Source organism: Aethina tumida, chromosome 1 (assembly GCF_024364675.1).
Source record: "Aethina tumida isolate Nest 87 chromosome 1, icAetTumi1.1, whole genome shotgun sequence".
NCBI classification, from domain to species: domain Eukaryota; kingdom Metazoa; phylum Arthropoda; class Insecta; order Coleoptera; family Nitidulidae; genus Aethina; species Aethina tumida.
The window spans coordinates 42,251,724-42,273,481 of record NC_065435.1 but is presented as its reverse complement, the minus strand read 5'-3'; the positions used below and the strand labels follow the sequence as shown (position 1 = coordinate 42,273,481).

The following is a 21,758-nucleotide window of genomic DNA, read 5'->3' as shown; positions in this document are numbered from 1 at the left end:
AGAAAATCCTATTTTTGTCAGTGTCCTTAATATAATTTAATTATGATTTAATCTTTACATTTACATAAATGATTTTTCATAAAAGTTCAGACAAACCTGTGAACAATTAATTTCTTGTAGTAGTTAATGGTTATTATTAATTTAATTTTGAAGAAATTTAGTATAATTTTAACAATTATATTCATGTATTTCATTGACATTATATGTATGTATAAACATTATTGTAGAAGCAGAATTATTTTTATATTTTGTCCTTACTGACAAGATGAACAACAATGTCAATTTATATGTTATTTGGGAAAACTTTTTCGCTTCGATAGTCAGAAAATTCAAATTTTATCAGCGTCCGTAACATAATTTGATTGCGATTTAAATTTGACATTAGAATCAATAATTTTTGGTAAAAATTCACACAAATCTGCGGACTATTAATTTCCTAGTTATTGACAGTTATTAGCAATTTAATTTTGAACAAATTTAGTTCAAATTATTGATTAATTATAGTTACGTATCCCATTGTCAATTATATTTATCATTATTGTAGAAACATCGTTATATTTTTTTGTTTCTCTTTACTAAGGAAAATTCGAACGGATCATTTCCTTTATAGATTTGGGTAAATCACGTGTTAATTTTTATAAAAAAATAATTTATAATTTCATCATTTAATCAACAGTTATTAACAAAATAATTGTTAACATACTTGGTTGTACTGATAATAATTATTTAAAGTTAAATCAAACAATTCCATCATTTTAATTTATTTTATCAAATGATATTGTCACTTTAGTCTATTTATAAAAATAATAAATGATATACAATGTTAATATAGAGCAAAATACATATTTGATGTTGTAAGTCAATTTTAGTCAAATCAACCGGCACTTATTCAAATTTAATTGGCAATTAAAATATTAACAAAAGGAATATATTGTTGCAAAAATGCAAATGAAACAGATTAGTTTGATATCGCTGTTATACGTAATACATGATTGAATTTTATTGAAGCAAGTCTAAAATGTTCGGGCGTGGAAAATTTGAAAATGCAAAAGACGAGCGAAAAAGGGAGGCAGGGATCAGTCTTGTATAAAATTATAATAATTCGTCCTTGTTTAACCGAACACACTTCATTAATATCGTGCTAAACCGGGTAGAGACTTTAATTTAAATACAAATTTGCAAATTAATTGTTAAATGGTTGACGGCGTCAGGCAATACTCGGGATGCAATGGCGCGGAAGATACTGTTATGACTCCAAAGGAGAATCACATCATAGTTCATGCTCAATTTACCGTGACATTATCAAAGCTTGTGATTATGGAAATTTTAATTGATGTATTGTATTTGCATTTTGCGCTGCTTTCTCTCGTCACATCGATTTACACACCGTTTTGAGGTGCCGAATTTTTATTACACAAATAAATAACGTAACATTAAAAATAATCAAATTAAACTGCAACGCATCAACGAGACAATGGGTACATAGGCTGTATCACAATGTATACATAATTTTAACGGCAAGTTTTGATTATAATTTTCATAATTACGGTAGCTATTGAATTAATAATATGATAATTAAGTCGAAATTGAAGTTATTAGGAAAACTCGGGTACTTTGAATCCATTAGCAAATTAAAATGGAATAATAATACGTTCGCACTGGAAGTTCGAGTGTGCCTAAACCTTGCATAAAATAGTGCACCCCGTCCGGCGGTTTTATTTGCGAGCCGACACACACAAACAAGCGCTGCAAATAAAAATTTAATTAAGAAGAGAAAGAATTACGAAACCATTGTCGCGACACACACTAGTCTGGTTTCCTGTTCGTTATTTTCAACATATTTTTCACAATCGTTATTTCATTTCCGTTGTCTCCGGAGCAAATTAGAGAAATAAAAATAAGCCGGTCGACATCGGGGGGGCTTTAATCAACCAATTAGCATCGATGCTGCACAATGAGAATTATTTTGCTAAAGAGATAACCTACAAGTTGTTATTTTCTCCGCCTGCTAACAGTGGCGTACAAACCCTTTACGAAAAAAAAATACAAATAGTTTTACACACTTTGTAGTCTGCAAAACTGGCCCGCCAAAGTTGCCGTTACTTTCTGGATTAGTTGGATTTTTATTGTGTCCTCACATGCCGATTATATTTTTATAAAAAGGCTTGTATATGGTATTTACAATTTTATTAGATAATAAAATATTAGGTAGTGTTTAATGTATTAAATGTACTCGTACCATATAATAATATTTATTTAACAAAATAATAACCATTGTAATCAACAATTGTTACTAACATTCTACAAACAAATTCATGATGCGAGAAAAAAATATAATTAAGCTGATTTTTGAATTCTGAAAGCAAATTTGCACGAATTATAACACTTCAATACTCCATTTTTAGGCCAAAAATCTTTTAAATATAATGTAGGTAAAATTATATAGCATAATTAGAGCTTTTAATACAAAAATGTTAAAATATAATACAAAAGTCTTGCACCACGCTAAAAATTAACTTAAAATTAACATTTTAACAGTTTTTATTAAACCGTACTTCTTACTAGGCTATTTCCACGTCTTTACAGAAGCCATAAAGCAATTTAATATTTACCAAAGAGAGAATAATTAATTTAAAAAGAAATAGAAGAAAAATACCTTCGCCATCAACGAATTTTATTTTAACAAAACAATAACAATATAAATTCATGTCTCTTATTAGATTGTCAATAAATTGTTGAGACATATTACTCCATTCCTCAATTGGAGACTGTAGGCCTGCAATTGAGCTCATATCCTGAGAAAGCGGTGGCCACACCCCTGGACCACCTTCTCTCAATATGCCTATTTATAAGATTTATGTAAATTTGTGACAGGATGCTCAAATTCGGCAGTCACCATTCACCAATGTTATTCTCTTTTTATCCGACAAATCCGATAGAACATTAACTATTGAGGCAAAAGCCAATTTTGATGAACATGGATCCATGCCATCCTTAATATGCTGTGTCTAGGTAGCAGTCTTGAAACTCTTAAAGGTATTCTAATTCTAGAAGTTTATAGTAAGTAGACTGATAATCGAAATGAAATTTTGATCAGACAGAAACAGAATTTAATTATAGTAGACAAGGGCGTAAGAAAAATGAAAATATGCAGTAATATTAACAAAATTAATGTAACATTAAAGTATTGTTGGTATCAACCGGTGGATAAGCTTGAAATACATTGTATCTTCAGAGAGAAACTGTTGAGCTAATTGTTAAAGGTTATTTGCGGGTTCCACATTTCTTATACATTGCTCAGAGATGTTCTATCGCATTTATATTGGGACTATTCTCTGGCCACTCCATAACTCTCAACTTATGCTCTCCAAATAAATTTTGAACAACTCTGGCAGTGTGTTGTCTGGCATTATCTTGTTGTAAAGTAAAATTTGATCCATACTGATTCATCAAAAGTAACAGGATAGGTTGCAGAATATCGTCAATGTATCGCCTGACTGTTAAGACTGTACTTACGTCGGTTTGAAGTTATACCGTCCCATACCATTACAGATCTTCCTCCAAAAGCTCTTCTCTCAGCTACATATTTAAATATCGTTCTCCTCGGCGTCTATATACTCTTATATGTCGTACATCATTTGATCTTAAACGAAATCTGGATTCATCTGTAAAGAGAAGACTCCATTGAATAACCGGCTGATTTGTTTGGAGCAAACTATGTCATCTCGATTGAGATGTCTTCTACGTACAATAAATTTTCCAAGAGCATCATTGTTCATGACACAGCACGGTGAAGACGACCAATATACAATGATATTCGCGAATTAAACTAGTCTGTTCTGATTGTCTATTACAGAGGATTATTTGTGTATTAATTTATTGTATGTAAATAGTTTTTGAAACATAAAAATAAAATATATTAAAATTTTAGGAATAAAGTCTTTAAAATTTCAAAAAGCATAACAGATTCTTAAAATATGACCTCCGAATGTCACATTGGTAAAAAAAAACAAGCTAATTAATCGGTTTTAAGGGAGGAAATTTATTTATTCGTAAATTGAAAGCCCCAAGTAAAAGTACAAAATAAAAGAATTAATTGAATAAAAGAACGATTAATTTGTTTATTTTGACCAATTAGGAAATCGTCATTATTTGAAGAGAATTTCAAAATAAATGAATATAAAAAATACATAATTTAATAAGAAAATAAAAATTTTGATTATATTTTTCAAAGCATTAATATATATTAAACATTTATGTTAATGACTATTTATGATATTTTCTGTATTCTGAATAGTAAATATGAATATTCAAGGATCCTTACTACACCACTGTTCGGCAAATGATTTTTCAAATAATGTCTATCTATAGTCGCGTTGGCGCCGACACCCACCAACCAAGACAAGTGACAGTTGCGGGGTTTCAATTACTTGCCTCGTAATTAGGCGTCAAACTGTGAACGGAATTAAATTATTTGTCCGGTTTCGCATTCCCGGCCCCAGCGTCGGAATAACGACGCGGAAATTGTTATAAATGTGAAATTTCAGAAAACGACGCGACGTCACAGTTTGTATGGAAGCCCCTGTGTCGCTTCTGGGTCGGATGCGGGTGCTTTTATTGTTTTTAAATTAGTTTATATGCAGATTTTCCGATACCAGGGAAAGGGGGAGACGGCCAGGGACGAAACCACCTGCAACACGACAGGAGCAGATGAAACTTGACACTGCCAGTTTAATTAAACACGCATCGATTATCATTCGATTTTCGAACCCGCGGGATGTAGACATTTTGGATTGATCTTTTAATGTCTTTATCGCGTTAATTGAATTCACTCTTAATTTACGTGACAATGCACCGCACGACATCGAACACTACATTTACATACAGTTTCACACACACACACACACACACACACACAAAAAATTAAAACATGTCTATTATCTTTAGTTAAATCGCATAAAAATATAATTTTAATTCAAACCAAAATTAATTTTATTATTCGAACAACGAGGATTTTGATTCGGGAATAAAATTTATGCGATCACTGTTTTGGCAGTAAAACGGATATTAGCAATGTCGATACGCCCATGATTATTTTTATTAAACAATCAATTCAGTCCCGACTAATCCCAATCAATCACCTTCTGACAGTGCATTCAACAAATTAAATGATACGAATAAAAAATATAATCAGTATAACTCCAATCGTTTGTTGAAACCCGTAAAAACGTCACTGAAACCGCATCATTTTAAACGCAGTTATTTGATATACCCACTATTTGTTTTATTTAGTTTTTAGTATTTTGAAATGGGCACTGAATGTTGTATAAAACAATCGTGCTCAATAAATGCAATATGAAGCTGATTGGAGCAAACTTTTTGCTAATTTTCAATATTTTTTAATATTAAAAATTATTACATTTTTTAATAATCTTCCAAATTAAATTATTGAAACTGTGAGTAATATATTATTAAAATTAAATTTATATATAAAACTTACAAAAAATAGTGTTTAAAGTGTTTATTAAAAATAAATAAATTATTTTTTGCTTGGTTCAAAATCCCAATCAATATGTCTTGTGTCAATAATATTCTTGTAAACAAGCGACGATTTTTTCGGTGTCCTCGTTCTCTCTGGATCTGTGAAATTCACATGGTAAAGTCCAAATCGTTGCCTAAAAATATCAATAAATAAAACGTGTCTGAACAATTTTCATCACATTTCTTACGTGTATCCGGTGTTCCATTCGAAATTGTCCATTAAACTCCAATATGTGTAACCAATAACATTGCACTGGTGCTCATGAATAGCCTCAAGTGTGGCGTACAGATATTCTTGGATATAATTAATTCTGCCGTCGTCCTCCAATCCGTCGAGATCTGAGAAACCGTTTTCGGTAATCAGAACTGGAGGATTGCCGTAGTTCTCCTTGATCCAAATCAGAATGCCTCTAAGACCGTCTGGGTAAACACGGAGCCAACCGGAAGCTGATTGTCCCCACTCATCAGGTTGATAACCTAGGCATTTACAAAATATTAGGATGAATAACGAAGCAACAAACTATCCAATACCTTGTACACCAACGTCTCTCCAGTGAGAAGGGTTGTCACCATCATTGGGTCCAGCAAAGTAGGAAAGGTCGGAGCTGTAGTGATTCAATCCGAGGAAGTCGTACGTTCCTTTTACCAACTCCACCTGTTCAGGTGTGAACTCGGGGAGACGCGACTTATTTCTGCCCTCAATCAAACTTAAGTTCCTGATTCTTTCGATCATGTATTCTGGGTAGTTTCCAAGCATGATTGGGTTTGCGTACCAGCCGTACTAAAATATCTTCATTTAAAATCTAGTGTAAAAGAAAGCAACGTTTACTTACGTTCATTATAAGTGCAACCTCAGCAGCTTGTTTGTCGGATTCGGAATTTGGGTCCCTTGGCTCGTGGAAGTAGGTGTCAATAGCGATTCCCACAGAACCTGAACACGCGTGTTTATTTATTTATTAACATAATAAATGTATAAATCAAAACTAGCATACCATTTTGAGTTGGTCGGAATTCTTCGTCGTACATTCTGTAAGCCTTGGCGTGTGCCAACAGTACTCTGTGTGTGCACTCGTAGCCGCCAATACCTTTATTGACAATATTTGGAGCGAATGAACCTTCGGAGTAGCCGGCTTCGCAGATCTGATTGATCTCGTTGAAAGTCATCCAGTGTTTAACTCTGTCTCCGAAGTTTTCGAATGCAACTCTGGCGAATTGTAAGAAATAATCTATGAGTTCGTCTTTAACCCATCCGCCAGTTTCTTGAAGTACTTGTGGAAGGTCCCAGTGGTAAATGGTAACGAAAGGTTGGATATCGTTCGCCAATAATTCATTGATTAGGTTATTGTAGTAGTCAATTCCGTCTTGATTAATAGTGTCGTTGCCGCCATTAGGCAAAATTCTAGTCCAGGACAAAGAAATTCTGTAGAACTGAGAGTTGATTTCTTTCAACATTTCAACGTCCCTTTTGTATTTGTGATAAGAATCACAGGCTACATCGCCAGTTGAATGATCCGCTACCCAATCTGAGTGAGTGTGGGTGAAACGATCCCAAATACTTTCTCCTTTACCTAAAAATGAATTAGTGATTGCTTAAAAAGAGTCGCAGAGTTACATTCAAGTACCGACCTGATACATTCCAAGCGCCCTCGACCTGGTAGGCAGAAGTTGCTGCTCCAAACAGAAAATCGTCTGGGAAATAATAATCTTGACGGACCTTTGCGAAAACGCAGGCCCTAAATTAAAAACAAAAAATTTTAATAACGAGTTGTATAAAATTTAAATGTAGTACTGACCACAGGGCAACAAACAAAATCGCCACACACTTCATTTTGAAAACTACCTCAAAAAATTTCTAGTACCTGCTTTATATATACATTTAAGATTTATCAGCTAAATATTTTGATGATACTATCTGTTTTTATTTGAGATTAAGCAATTTAAAGTAGTTAATTAACATAACACGTTTGTTTTTTCATTTATTAAAATTCCTAAAATGACGTGTTCCTTTACATTCAATTGAAAATGAGTATGTAGATCTTTATCTTATTAGTATATAAATTGTTACCATGGGACTAAAAAATAATTTCTGTTTCTATCCTAAATACTATATTTATCTAAGTGTATTTTGTATTAATCTAAAGTACACAATGTGCATTTAATAATATCTGCCATTGATGATATTGATATATATTATATTATATATATATATATATATATATATATATATATATATATATATATATTTAAATCTTAAATTATATTTTAATTATTTAATAGAATGTAACTGAATATAATTCACCCGCAAAGAAAAAAAATAGTATACCAATTATCCATTAAGCCAGATAAAAATTACGTTTATATCTTTACGGTGAGAAATTTCAAGCTTTCAATTTGAAGGAAAATTATTCATGCTTAGTTGTGATATTTTGATACGCATTTATTTCTTGCTCATGTGAATGATCTTGACAAATGTGTTACCATGGACAAACATTTGACAAGTAAGGATAATAACAGATGTATTGGTAAATATACTGAATCGAAGAGATTTCGGCAGTAGGTGTCGTGGGGAAAATTTGCAGATTATAACGTCTTATAACTCCTTTCCCTGCCAGAAATACGAATTACTATATTAAAAATAAATAAAATTATTATCAATTTTAATTTATTGTTTGCGTATGTTATACTTTTTTGCAAAAATTGTAGATATTCAACTGTAACTAAAAAAACTGATATTTAATAAGTACAATATTTATTATTTTTAATCAGTCAAAAATCTATTTTATATTTACATAATTTTATCTACTTGACAAAAAATAAATAAGTTATATAAAAGGCACTTAATGTGATAAAAGCACTTAATGTACTCGTGTCATTTAAATCAATCTATTTCATCTAACTAAAAATATGTGCATATTAATATAATATAAAATTTTAAACAAATATATAATTATAAAATTTAAAAATGCCTCCATTAATTACAAATAGTTTATTTACCCTCATCTATTGACGAAAAATGAAAACGCACTCTATTTGAAATAGAAATCTACATCTAAAAACTAGTTAATTGTAGGAAACTTTAATTATAGGAAACTGTAATTATAGAAAATTATAGATATAGGACACTGTAGAAATAATGATACAGTTTTCTTCTGACGAATTGTAGTGTCATCTATCGGACACAAGACTCAAAAAAGAAGAATTCTGTTTTTAACCCTAACCGGTTTTTACATAGTTGGGAAACTTTCAACAAGATGCTGCTAGTTGTTCAAATGTTATTTATTGAAAAACCAGCTGTTTGAGGAGGGGCGAATGGGCCGTAGTGAATCCAGAATTGACAGTCTACTACTATAGTAAGCGATGCAGGGGTAGTGAACGCGGTCGGCGGTGTTTTTGTGCGTACCAATAAAAACTTTTCACCGGCTTTCCATCCGAGCCGCCAGTTCACGACCGTTCGATTAGGTAAGTAAAGCAATTTCATTCATAAATTGGCCACAGTTTCTGTCATCAACCGGACAAAATCCATGTGCAAGTGCTGCTAAAAGCCGGTTTTATTTTGTATATGTCTGTCCTTGTTCTCGCCGTTTTCGGGGCCTTTGGTCTCCGTTTCTGTGTGTATTTGTGTGCGTGTGCTTACGGCGAAATTTCGTGTGTTATTGGAATTTATTGCGAAACTGGCCTTTTATTCAAATTCGAAAATATTAATTGAATAACGGGGAAACGCTACAAATAAATGTTTTATTGTTTGTTTTGATCCGGTCACATTTTTTTATTTGTTTTGATTCTTTTTATTTACTTTTCGCATGTATTGATTCGTTTTGATTTATAAGCGTATCAATCTCGCGCGTTAAATGCGACTCATAATATTTATTTTTGCCATATTTATTGTAGAGTTTATGACTCTGTTTATTTTTATATAAATTACACCTGTTATTGGTTATTAACCGCACGCATTTAATTTATTTCACAATATAAACTTTATTATAGTTATAATGAAATTTTCCTTTGTCCGCAAATTTACTTAGCTTAAAGTTATCAATATCATTAAATGAGATGCAAAAATATGACCATTCAGTAATAAAAGTTTTAAGAGCCGTTTGCGTGGGTGAATGAACACCTCGTGGTGCGTTAATAATGTGATAAAATTGTTTAACTCTAATTAATTATAAACATGAATTGATTATTTTCTGAATCTTTTTCAGACACAAATTTAATTAAATTCGTGACAATCAATCAATCAATCATCCCTTCTAATGCACTTGTAGACATTATCCTGTACAAATCCTAATCCTAATTACATTCTAACATGAGGAAAATCAACACACATGTTTGTCTAGACCAAATTCCGTTTTCGAAACATACGCGTATTCCATTTGGAATGTATACGGTTGCTACAAGTATTTGTCGGCAAGTTTAAATGAAAATTGACTAGATTTAACTAGGCAGACGTTCACGATATCCGTGTCAAAAATTTGCAAGCGTTTATTAACCACTACATTATCTCTAAATGTATTAAAAGTCCTCGTGTACGACCACAGTTATTACACTACTGATATCCAATACATAAAACTTAATACCTGCTTGTTAAAGCTATGAATTAAACAATGTGATCTCAAACCGTGACCCATAAAGTATATAAAGTAGTTTTATTAACTCTAAAACGGTTAACTTAAACAGAAACAAGGTCTGAAATAAAAGTAAGTTATTTTATAGTTCCAACCGTTTAAGGCTCTTTAACTTGATATTTATTTTCTCTAAATGAAACTAAACATTTTGTTATTACCTTTTGTATGATTCACTGTTTTGAGTCACAGCAATGCAACGGAACTTGGAGAATAAAAGTTTACGAACAATCGCATTAGTTTATGTGTTCGTATTTGTAAACAGCGGAATAATACAATTTATTTAATGCCCGTTTAAATTTATAAAAATGCGATGAATAATTTAGCTATGAAAGATTTTATTTTCGAGTTAAAATATAAATATATTTCTGCCCATATGTGACTTACTGAAAGAAAATTTTGAATGCGGGATAACCTGCGAAAACGAACAACTGATAAAGGAGAGAATGTCTGAGATGGTTCGTTAATGTTTGATTTGCTGTCAGTGACAATTGTATTGTTAACTTGTCAGTTTGTTCATGGAAATTCTTGTTGAATTAATTAACAATAAGAATTATTAACTACACACAGTTAATTAATGTAAAATGCAAACCGACGTTACGTGTAATAGACGAGGTCAGTCCGCATTGTTACAGTATAAATTTATTGTAATAGAACTCCCGCATATTAAGTTTGCGAATTAACGGCGATATAGGTAAAGGAATTTACATGGAACATTGTATGTCATATTAAAGTTAACAACCTAAATGGTATTAAATGTTACAACATTTCGAATTTGCGCGTCGCTTTTGCACTACAAATATCTGTAAATGTAACATTTCACGTCGTCGATATTAAAACTTTCCCGTTGTAATAAATGCAAATCTTGGTAAAAGAAGTCGAGGGTTGAAAACGCGGCTTGGTATAAAATACACTTTGACAGAATAAGCATTTTCTTTTAGTTCGTTTAAAGACAACTGACGTTAATAATCCCTGCTGATCTTGAGATTTTTCCTGTCGGAATAACTTCAAAAGCACGAATATCATCAGCCTCTGCTCGCAGGAAATCCTTTTCACAATGTGATTGTCGAAGTTTGGTGGATATATAATTATGGCCTCATTAAAACATCTAAGGACTTTGGTACGGGCTCCTTATCGCATTTAAATTAATGATTAAAATGGCGTCATGTACCATAATATTTATTTGCAGTTAATGGATGGCAATTAATCGTTATTGTGTTATTTGCGGTTCGTTATTTTGCACCGTTTTGTTAACATTAATTATCCATTTGGTGCGAAGTGTTTTGTGAGCGGTAAACAATTCATTATTTGCAATTTAACCTGTTTATAATATTTAATGTGGGATTATGATTTCAATTCAATTTTAATGAAATTAATACCCGGGCGTAAAGGCAGCAAAAACGGCGACTTTTCCAGGGGGAAGGTCCAATTAATAAGCAACTTCGAAAATAATAATTGATATTCTTTGTAAATAAGAAGTTTAATCATCTCCGGCTTCCGAATATTATCTTTTCGGGGCAATAAAAAGGTCCCCCGACGTGAAGGCCCGAAGAAATCTGGGCTTATCCGTTAAAATTTTAACGATTTTAAGGAACACAAAAATTATTCATGGCCACGAAATTAGCCCAGATCCATTACGAATACTAAAAGGCGTCCCCGCCGTTTTAATTGCGTTGGTTTTGTGACACTGAGGCGCATTAATTAGGGAAAAGTGGACAGTAAAATATAGTCCTGTTTACTTCGTAGCCTTCGCCGCGACAACCGCAAAATTAAACCTATCCGTATTTGTCCGCCTCGGGTCCCGGAACGTCTTGAGATGCTTATCGATTTATCGGGCTCACCTGTAACTGTTTCTGCTCCGGGACAATTAGGAGTCCTTTAAATGTAGCATTTTAAACAATCGACGCGAACGTTCACTCGGACTGATCCGGTGCCGACGATTGTTACGCGCCAAGATAAAAATTTCCGATCCCGCGGGACGAATGTGAAACGCTGGATTTCCATGGGGCATGCTCGGGAATAAATAGGTGAAATTTGTATGGAAAATAACGAAATATATCACCGAACGCCTAAAATAGTTTATCTGTCTGTGCGGATAATCTGAATTTCAGACGTACCGATTCAGATTTTTGCCGGTTGCAGCCATAAATTGTGATATCGAGCTTTTGCGACCGAATCGAACTTAAAATTCAGACAGGTGCATAAATTTATCACGGTCCTAATGGTGTTGGTTTTAATTAATATCCTGGAAAAGCTGATTTTACTCGTTTGCCATGGAAGTTCCATGATGGAACTGTTCGGTTGTGACTCATGGCGAGACGTAAACTTTATTTGTTAGCAAGTGGCGCATATTGTAAGAGTATAAACATGATTTATGTCATTTTAACACATTATTGCATATGTACATTGCGTGTGAATGAATACGATGGAAACGTTTGAATTCTATGCAAATAAATGCCATAAACTCTGGTATGAGTAAATAAAAATGACGGGAATTCTTTTGACATGTTCCAATTCTACTTCTATTACGGTAAGTATGTTTTATGTGTTTATTTAATATACATACATTTTTGTGCCCTGAAAAAGAAATGTGGAAAGTGATGAAATGTCTCGTGCAATTGTAAAATGTTGTTTCCGAATAACTTGATATCAAGACTTTATATTGCATCAAAACTTATTTCACTTCAAAGCTTCATTCACTGCTTTAAAATACAATTTGCTTTCAATGTGTTATCAAATATAAATACGGAATTTTTTATACTTTTCTTTATGTTGCGCACCGGAAAAAGTAATTTACATTTTTACATTTTAACCTCTAACTTTAAAATAACGTCACGTTTATTCAACAATTTTTTGTCCACGTTCTACAAATAAATTTATACGGCAATTTTTTTTTTTTTTTTTTGATTTCCTCTAAGCTAAAAAATTGACCCATGACTTTTAGTCAATCAAATATAACAAAATTAGTTCAAATTCAAAAGAATAGAACAGCTTCCACCCTCTTTGACATACTCAAAATTAGTGAACGATTAAATTTTTGATCCATAGCCATTTTTGTATTAGAGTTTTAGCAAGCTTCTCCAATTTCTGAGACTGGTAGAGGGTCAATATGTGCTTGAAGACGGTCCCACACATGTTTAATTGGTTCAAAAAATTAAAAATCTTTAGAAGAAAGTCTTCTTTGTGGCATTTTACAGTGCTAAACAACAGATAAATTAAGTATAAACCGAATAAAATGTGTTTAAATATAAAAAATGCGTTTTTTTTTATTAAAAATTTTATAATAAATGAAATGTTGTTTATTTTTATGCCTATTAAATATATAAAAAGTAAAATAAATTTAATATATTGTCCGTCTATATATGATCAGAATAAAATATATTAAAAGTATTTATAAATCTATTTAATTTAGGAAATTCAAAGAAAACCTTTACTAATTTGAAGTTTCCTTTGAGTCTCTAATGCCACACGTGCTGTAGTGTTGTCTAATCTAACTCTTCTTAAATAAAAAATATAAAAAAATGTCGTTACCTTATTCAGTTTCAATCTGTTCTTCATCAAGCAAATTGTTGGGATAAACATTTTTTTAACAGACGTACCAGGATTACTAGACGAAGCTAAAGTGAAGAGAATCGTCGTAATCAAGCCATTTTTTGTCATATGTAATAACATGATCAATAAAAGGCTCATTTGTGTTGCGTGCAAGTAGAGAATTGGCAAATGTCAAAGGGCTAATTTTGTTATCCTCATTTAATTTATATAGAATCCATTTGTCAAATTTTTTTATCGAATTCATTGCGTGCACCTCTTTCTAATCACGGCCTATTTCCATATCACACGTTTCTTCGTTTCAGCACGACCTAGACGTTGTTCATCTTCAATGCATTCATTGTCGCTTTTAATCCGAGAAAACTATGGTAAATCGTGCGACTCCATCATCTTTTCCGAATGCTCATACAACATTATCTAACTTTTGAATTCATAAAACAAATTTATAAAAAAATCTAATAGTTTAAATAACTTAATTAAGCTTTTCAGTAATATTTACAATTTAATATGTGTATAAATATTAAAATATAAAAACTGATTTAAATAAATCACGAACTCAAATCCTAAATTACTTTTTCCTGTACCATTTACCACACAGGAGTCGATGAGTCGATGTGGAAGTTCTGCAGAAGCGTTCCTCGTAAAACCGAAGAGTTTCCACGTTTTTGGTCGTTGACATTTTAATGGATCGATGATGACATTTCGCTGTGACTGTTTTAAAGCCGACGCCAGCAGAGAAGACTCGTAAATTATCTGTAATAAGTTCTGATTGAATTTTATGCCCCTTTTTGCGACTCCGAGAGTAAAAATATAATCTGATACATGCTTATGTGTAATACCCGCTTCCAAAGTCTTTTTATCTTCAGGTTCTGCGCTCTTTTATGACACAGGAAAATATTCATGAGCATCTCTCCTACATTATGAAAGCGAAAAACCCCTTTCTGTTGGTAAATAATTTAATTATTTAGCGTCCTTAATACACCACACGTCATAACGTTCAGCCGAAAACTGATCCCTTAATGCACGATTAATTTCCAACGCAACACGAGAGGGTGGTGGATTTTTTTTTTTTTTTTGTTTTGAAACCCCGGCTCATATTTATCTTATTGTTGAGCAAACAAAAAGCGTCCGAAGGAACACGGACAGGCAGACGGGCTTAATTATAAACACGAACTTTGCACAAAGTTTGTTTCGGACTCGTCAAGGCCCTTTGGTCTCGCCCGGTTTTCGTTTCCGACATCAAAGAAAACTCACATGCCGGGTCTAAGTCACGTCTTTCCATTTTTCATCCGCAAACGCATGAATAAAACATTCGCAATTTACGAAACAGTATTAAGGAATCGCCGGATTGAACTAAATCATTACGGTTGAAGCTAAACTATCGCGCCGGAAAAACCGTGCAAGTTTAAGGCCCGATTTAAAGGCTGACTTTGCAGTTGGTTCAAGGAGGGAATCCTCGGCGATTATTTTCCTTTGTGCTTCGACAGGTTTAAAGGAACCGTTAAGATTGACGTGGGAGTTTAAAATGTCATTGGTGGTTGATGCAATCAATCCCAAAGATTAATTGAGCACTGAAACTGAGCGGAATGGCTAACCACAAGAAATATGTGCGAGCGTTTCCAAGTTGATGCGTTAAAAAACCAATATCAATCTATAAATCCGCTTTTGGATAGATGCCGGTGCGTTTATTGGATGCGAATATGTTTGGAGAAGGATGTGCGACCGCTCCCATAACCTACATTTGAAAAATACCACGGCCACTATAAATCACAGACCGCATCTTATAAAAGGCACAAAATAGGTACATTAAAATATGTGTATCTCTGCTTCTGTCACTTCGTTCCCATTTTCCTTCACACTCTGCCCATTTAGGGTTCATCGAGGATATATGATGGCTCCTCCGGCATGGCAGTGAAATATTTCGAGAGCGCAACCATTGTCGTATCGCTTTACCGAAAATGGGACTTGAGTACGTCTCGAACAAATTTCTTTGCACGCAATCAATCAAACGTCACCCCGGGTACCCGGTTTATTTGACTTTACGGCTCCGACACATATGGGCCTCCCGATATTTATGTATTGATGCGAACGCGACGTTCCTACCCCATTGGTACGGTGCATGGGTGGTCTTCGAGGAACAGGTGTGCTAGAACACTATATAAAAGTGTTTTTGAGTTTATTGCTGCACATCGATTTACAATTAATGAGTATAAATGTCGATAAGGAATATGTCACTCTAAAAACAAAATATAAATTATTTACAGTATTTCCTTCGTAAACATCATTTGTTTTTTCCCTGCGAGTAAATATTTTGAGTATCATGCAGTAAATATTATTTCAAACGGCAATTAAATTAAATTTTTACCATTTTTGGGAGTTTGTGCAACACATAACAACAAGTGTTCCATATAAAAATTACAAATTAAAATACGCGTGTCTAAACAATTAACTTTTCGATTTCTACACACAGTAGTGGTCATTATTACAGCTTTTAAAAATGTTATATATTTTAGCCTTAACTCTTTTATTTAATGTGACGATTTCCAAATATATGACAAGTCTATATTTCTTCAAGCCTCTTGAATTGCTATAATTCATTTAAATTGCTCATAATAGTAGGTCTTTATTACAAGCAACATGACAGCGCAATGTTATCTTCAGGAAGTAGTAGAGCCGAATGTTTTTCCTTACCTTAATCGGCCCAGGAATCCAAATTTCAGCAATATAAGCTCTGCTCCATCTCGCCAGTGTTAGTTTAAACCTTTTTGAAGAGACCCATGTGAATATGATGCCATGACCAGATCCCCCGACCTTTTTCATCCAACATGTTTGGGATATGATGAGTAGAAAGCTTTTATCCCAGCTCCCATGACCTTTGGAGGTTCTAAGACATTAAATACAGGTAGGTTGGGATACTATACCTCAAGAGGAAATAGACCACCTCATTGAGTCAATGCCAAGACCTGTTGGGGAGTGTTTAGATAACCTCGATAAACAAACACATTATTAACAAAATTATTAAAAATAATCTAAAATCTTTGATGTTTTAATGATTTACTCCTTGCTATAATATCTATGTTTTACCAAAACAATGTTTATGATGATGCAATTTCTTTGTCACTAAGTATACATATATCCCCTGTACATAAAGCAGTCTAAGGGGGCCTACACCAAAAGAAATGAAGCATCTCAATAGCCTAACTGAAATAATCGATTTAAATTAATTTCAGATTAAATTTAGAGCAATGAAAGTTACCAAAGTAATAAGTTGTTATAATTGTGTCCATGGAGAAATAAAAAAGGACGTAGTTTTTTAAAGAATAAAATTAGATTGACCAGTTGCACAGTAGACAAAACAATAACATAAAAAGCAGTAAACGTTATTGGTAGTGCAGCTCATATTTTTAAATACATTTTGACAAGTTCCTACAATTATGGTCAGTACTGTAAATGAAAAATTTCAGTGATACCTATTTATATCAACTGAACTTCAAGTCAGACTAGTTAACATACTTAAAAACCTTTCACCTCGTCACAAATGCCTATGTCAACAGTTACAAATGGCTACAATTAATTTAACACCCCATATGTATACAACATTGAAATTCGATCTCTTTGAACAAGTGCTGAGAAGGGTGTTGTGTTAACAAGATGTTTTAATATGTACCGGGGTTCTCGAGGCAATATTTCGAGAAAATAATGATCCTTTATCTGTAACATCATAAATCTTCTATATTATCACTTCCATCTGTCAGATAAACTGAAGAGAATTTGTAGCATTTGATATTAAAATGTAACGTCTAGTTTACGATAAAAAGATTTTAATCAATACATAATACATATATATTTATATAGCTTCAGGTTTTATACAAAAAAATTGGTATAATAAAACAGTGTGAATATTATTGTCACACGATTATATGGCTATAAATTTTGTAGAAATACATATATATTATAATGTAATATTAGGTCTCAGTATTATCTTCAAAATCAGATATACACTTTCGTTTATGCTACTAATAATTTCGTTAAAATTATGAATAATACTATTGCTTATCTGGTTCGGCCACCTTCTTAGCTTCGTCCTCAGCATTAGCATCCTCCATGTCGGTTGGATCTGGTTCCTCATCGGAGTAATTCGTATGCGACTCCCACGGTTTGATCAGCTTCCCAACCAGATCGTAGTTCTCCTTGAATTGCAGTCCCCATTCCCTGACGTTGTCCATCTGGGAAAACGTGAAGTCACCCAGATCGTCGTACTCGTCCCGCTTCACGTTGAGGGTGTTGAAAGTGGCGAAGCCTCTGCTGGCATCGCGGCCGGCGAACGACTCGTACGGGCCGCACGGACCGTAGAGCTTCGTGTCTTTTGTTACGTCGAACACTTGACCGTCCACGGCCACGAGAATGCGTTGCCTACGTATTCCGTTGTACTTCTTCAGTTCGTACAGCGTGAAGTCGCGTTTCTTCATTTTCGGCAGGTACGGTCCCGACGGTCCGGATTCGCGGACAATTTCTATGAACAGCATCATGCCCAGTATCAATACGGATATGGTAACGTTTATCAGAATATAATGAGCTTGGAACGTCTCCACAAAAAAATCCATGGCGGCTGATGAGTTAACGCACGGGTCTCCCATCCTGGACCGACGACTGACTGGAGCGAAGGGGGCGGAGGTTGTAGCAAATTGTAAAAAATACAATAAACTAAAGTATATCGTGATTTACGAAAATAAAAACTGGAAGCATTTATGGCATTTTGTAATTTTTTTTTGTGAATTGTCAAGACTGTCAAGTAATGTTTTCGGAACTACCAACAGTAACTTAGATAATCGAAATATTTAAGTGGTACAAACATGAGAAATTTAAATTTTATTAAATAAAAGGAACTCATGCCTTAAACTGCCTAAAAAATTTTCGTAAACCAGTAATGTTATTTAAATATTTGTAGCTCCATTATTTTATTTTTTTTACTTATGTATATGTATTAATAGACGTAAACATAAAAAGCTTTCAATTTTTTACAAAATTTTTATTTTCAGAAAACACTTTTTGTGGATTTCGATACATTTTATTGGATACATTCTTAATTCGTCTGTTGTTTAGCACCGTAAAACATTAAACAAGACCTTTCTCTGAAGATTTTGTTGGTATAATTGTAACTTTAGCCTATGACAAAGTCTAGTAAATCGGGCTTGGAATATTTATTGGCAAACTGGTAATGAATGACAATATACGACCTTTTCGTGATTATTCCTGCTAGACGAAATCCCACATTCTCTACATCTTGGCTTGGTGCAGACGTTGGAGTCACTGTAAGTCTATCAACCATCAGAAGAATGTTGTATGATGCAGGTCTTAGAACCAGAAGACGTTTTTGGCACCCTCTGTTAAACAGGAATCATCTGATTGCCCGTAGAACATGGACCAACGATCACCAACTATAGGCTACAGTTGAATAGGGTAACTCTTTGTTCACAGATAAGTAAACATTATGCTACTTGGATAACCATATTGTACATAACGTGAATGTAGTTAAAGAAAACATGACTCCAACTGTTACTTTTGGAGGTGGTTCTGTAGGAGTATAGGATGGAATTTCTTTAGAGGCTATACGAGAAACTATAAAAGTTCAACCAACTTAGTTATTTAACCAAATTTACATTGGATACCAGCCTCAAAATTTGAAGGAGTTTGCTAATGCTCTTGGAGAAGAATGGCGAACTATGGAGCAAGAATTCATTCGTTCATTAATATTAAGTACGTCAAGGACGGTAGAAGCTGTTCGTAGAGCAAAGGTGGAAGTAGTGATTGGAAAAATATATCTGTTAATATTCTGTTTTCAATTAAATTAATTTTATTTGATTAATTTGATTTTTTAAATAATTCTGCTTCTGCTAACATTTATTATTTTTAGACTACTTCTATTTGAAACACTAACTCAAGCAAAACAAATATAAAAGATTGTAATCTTATATTTTATCAGCCATTAAATGTTTATTGATAATGTTCATGATCTTGGGTATTGATTGGGGCAGATTGTTCGTCAGTGTAATTATTGCGTGACTCCCAGGGCCTTATGAGCCTTCCGACCACATCATACGTTTCCCTAAATTGAATGCCCCACTCTCTCACATCGTCCATTTGATCAAAGGTAAAATCACGAAGATCGTCGTATTCGTCAATTTTAACGTTGAGAGTGTTGAACGTTGCCAGGCCTCTGGAAGCGTCCCTACCTGCGAACGACTCGTACGGACCATTCGGACCGTACAGGTTTTGGTCTTTGGTAACGTCGAAGACGTACCCATCCACGGCTATCAATATCCTCTTCCGACGCTTCCCGTTGTACTTTTTGAGCTCGTCCAGCGTGAAATCCTGCCGTTTCATTTTGGGCAGGTGAGGTACCAGAGCCGTGGTGTCCCGGAAATATTCGGCCACGATCACGACAATCAAAATTATTGCTGCTATTACGACATTGGCGAGAATGTAATGGGTGCCCATTGTTTCCAATATCGAATTCCCACTTGAATTTCCAACCTGCCCATCCATGTTAGCGAAATCTCGTTTATGTTTATGTCATTTTGAAGTTTTTGTCAGTTTCGTCGCCGCAACCAATCGGTTGTAATTTTATTTTTATGCGGGAAATATTCCGCGCACGTAACCGCTAACTTTGCGTCTAAACTTTGCTGCATTAAATTCTATCAGTATAACGCAATCTATTTTTCAATTTTGGAAAGTCGTCGTCACGCTGCATTGTTTACATAATCGTTCGGAAGTATCGATGTTTCGACGATACATCAAAACGAAGGAAAAAAAAAAAACTCGACGAGCAACAGTATAAACAGGCCAATGTCAGGAGTTGCACACTTTAAATTTTCTTCCGGACACTTCGGGAAACTGTCTTTACTTAAAGCGACCGTTTTCCATTGGCAATAAAAACGGGGCGAGCGTAACGTATTGCATCGATATTTCAAATTCGCGACTTGCAAAACATCGTTTATGTTGGCCCTAAAGCCATTCCGACCGAAACTTTGTAATGACTGAAAGTTTCGCAATATGCTAATGCACTCTGGGTTTTATCGGAATTATTAGAGTTCTGTTTAGTTTTGCCGGGCTGTTGTTTGTTTTTTTGCCACGCAAGATTTAAACCGTTAAATCAAATAATCACAGTTGCAAATTTTCTACCGTTATTTAACGATTTGTACACTCAATGGCATAGAAAATAAATAGATAAATCCAGTGGTGAGATTTGTTTGGTTTTTAGTGTAGAGTTTGGGATAATAGAGATTAGTATAATTTGTTTTTAATTACTAATGTGTATGATGATGATGGTAGTGATGAGATTGATCCAGACACTCACGGACTCACCTGGACAATAATTCTACTTGACACTGAAGCTTCGCCAAAGGAATAGCTGAACTTCCAAAGTCCGCTTAGAACGTCCCATGCGAGTTTAATTTTTAATAAATCCGGAGATCCTAATGGCCATTGTAAAAAATTTATATCGCAATGTCGGAAATAATTCAAAGTATCTCTCGCAATATGGAACTAGGTATTATCCTGTTGGGATACTCGATTTTGAAGTTCTATAATTTCCTGAATGAATCGCTGAGCTGTCAAATTACCTCTAAGATACAAGTGACCATACATAATGGCACATCAAATAATAACTCCATCTATTGGATATAAAAACATTTATACAAAAAGATTCCCCCACAGTGCCTTATGTCTCGTCGGGTATTATCCAAATGGATTTTGAAGTGTCCTATGAAATTGGAGGAAATGTGGTTCCATAATTTTCTGGATGTATTCTTGAATGGATTACGTATGACCAATTTCCATAGGAAATGGCACACCAAACCATAACCAGCTATTCAATATAGCTTAAAGACACCTTTCTTCAAAAAAATATAGACTTTACCTTTCTCGAAGATGCGTTTTGTCACATCGGACATTATCCAATTGCTAAGTTAGATTTTGAAGAGTTCTATAGAAAGGCTTTGTGACACGTACCCCGTCATCCATTGCCATACAAAATTGAGTCTCATCACA

General features: G+C 33.8%; 4 protein-coding genes across 6 annotated transcripts in view; 1 reads left to right on the top strand and 3 right to left on the bottom strand.

Moving 5' to 3' along the window:
* Positions 1 to 5,506: 5,506 nt before the first annotated feature.
* LOC109594331 (myrosinase 1-like) lies at positions 5,507 to 12,065 on the bottom strand. Of its 2 annotated transcripts, none has more exons than XM_049966524.1 (7): positions 12,002 to 12,065; positions 7,168 to 7,274; positions 6,534 to 7,109; positions 6,375 to 6,472; positions 6,073 to 6,322; positions 5,730 to 6,018; positions 5,507 to 5,675 (listed from the first exon to the last, which is right to left on the bottom strand). In XM_049966524.1, exons 3-7 carry the CDS (start codon positions 6,991 to 6,993, stop codon positions 5,540 to 5,542), a joined length of 1,233 nt encoding a protein of 410 aa, XP_049822481.1. In that variant the 5' UTR covers positions 6,994 to 7,109; positions 7,168 to 7,274; positions 12,002 to 12,065; the 3' UTR covers positions 5,507 to 5,539. The 2 variants fall into 2 exon arrangements, with proteins under 2 accessions (XP_049822481.1, XP_019865103.1); XM_020009544.2 differs by lacking the exon at positions 12,002 to 12,065 and adding an exon at positions 7,335 to 7,382.
* Positions 8,921 to 21,758, top strand: part of LOC109594359 (dystroglycan 1) — a 117,226-nt gene continuing 104,388 nt past the window's right edge. Inside the window, exon 1 of one of the 2 annotated variants that reach the window (XM_049966496.1) lies at positions 8,921 to 9,000. The gene's annotated coding sequence lies outside the window, so the exon portion shown is untranslated. The remainder of the gene's footprint in view (positions 9,001 to 21,758) is intronic. The other variant, XM_049966503.1, reaches the window with a different exon arrangement.
* Positions 17,541 to 18,568, bottom strand: LOC109594360 (membrane-associated progesterone receptor component 2-like). Its single transcript, XM_049966596.1, has one exon. The coding sequence runs from the start codon at positions 18,344 to 18,346 to the stop codon at positions 17,756 to 17,758; it is 591 nt and encodes a 196-aa protein (XP_049822553.1). The 5' UTR covers positions 18,347 to 18,568; the 3' UTR covers positions 17,541 to 17,755.
* Positions 19,350 to 21,390, bottom strand: LOC126265374 (membrane-associated progesterone receptor component 2-like). Its single transcript, XM_049966608.1, has one exon. The coding sequence runs from the start codon at positions 20,253 to 20,255 to the stop codon at positions 19,704 to 19,706; it is 552 nt and encodes a 183-aa protein (XP_049822565.1). The 5' UTR covers positions 20,256 to 21,390; the 3' UTR covers positions 19,350 to 19,703.

Coding starts and splice junctions, on each gene's coding strand:
- LOC109594331 (XM_020009544.2), bottom strand. CDS start 7,369: ATGAAGTGTGTGGCGATTTTGTTTGTTGCCCTGTG. Junction 7,110..7,167: donor GGGCGCTTGGAATGTATCAG/GTCGGTACTTGA, acceptor ATTCATTTTTAG/GTAAAGGAGAAAGTATTTGG. Junction 6,323..6,374: donor AGGTTGCACTTATAATGAAC/GTAAGTAAACGT, acceptor AAGATATTTTAG/TACGGCTGGTACGCAAACCC.
- LOC109594360 (XM_049966596.1), bottom strand. CDS start 18,346: ATGGGAGACCCGTGCGTTAACTCATCAGCCGCCATGGATTTTTTTGTG.
- LOC126265374 (XM_049966608.1), bottom strand. CDS start 20,255: ATGGATGGGCAGGTTGGAAATTCAAGTGGGAATTCGATATTGGAAACA.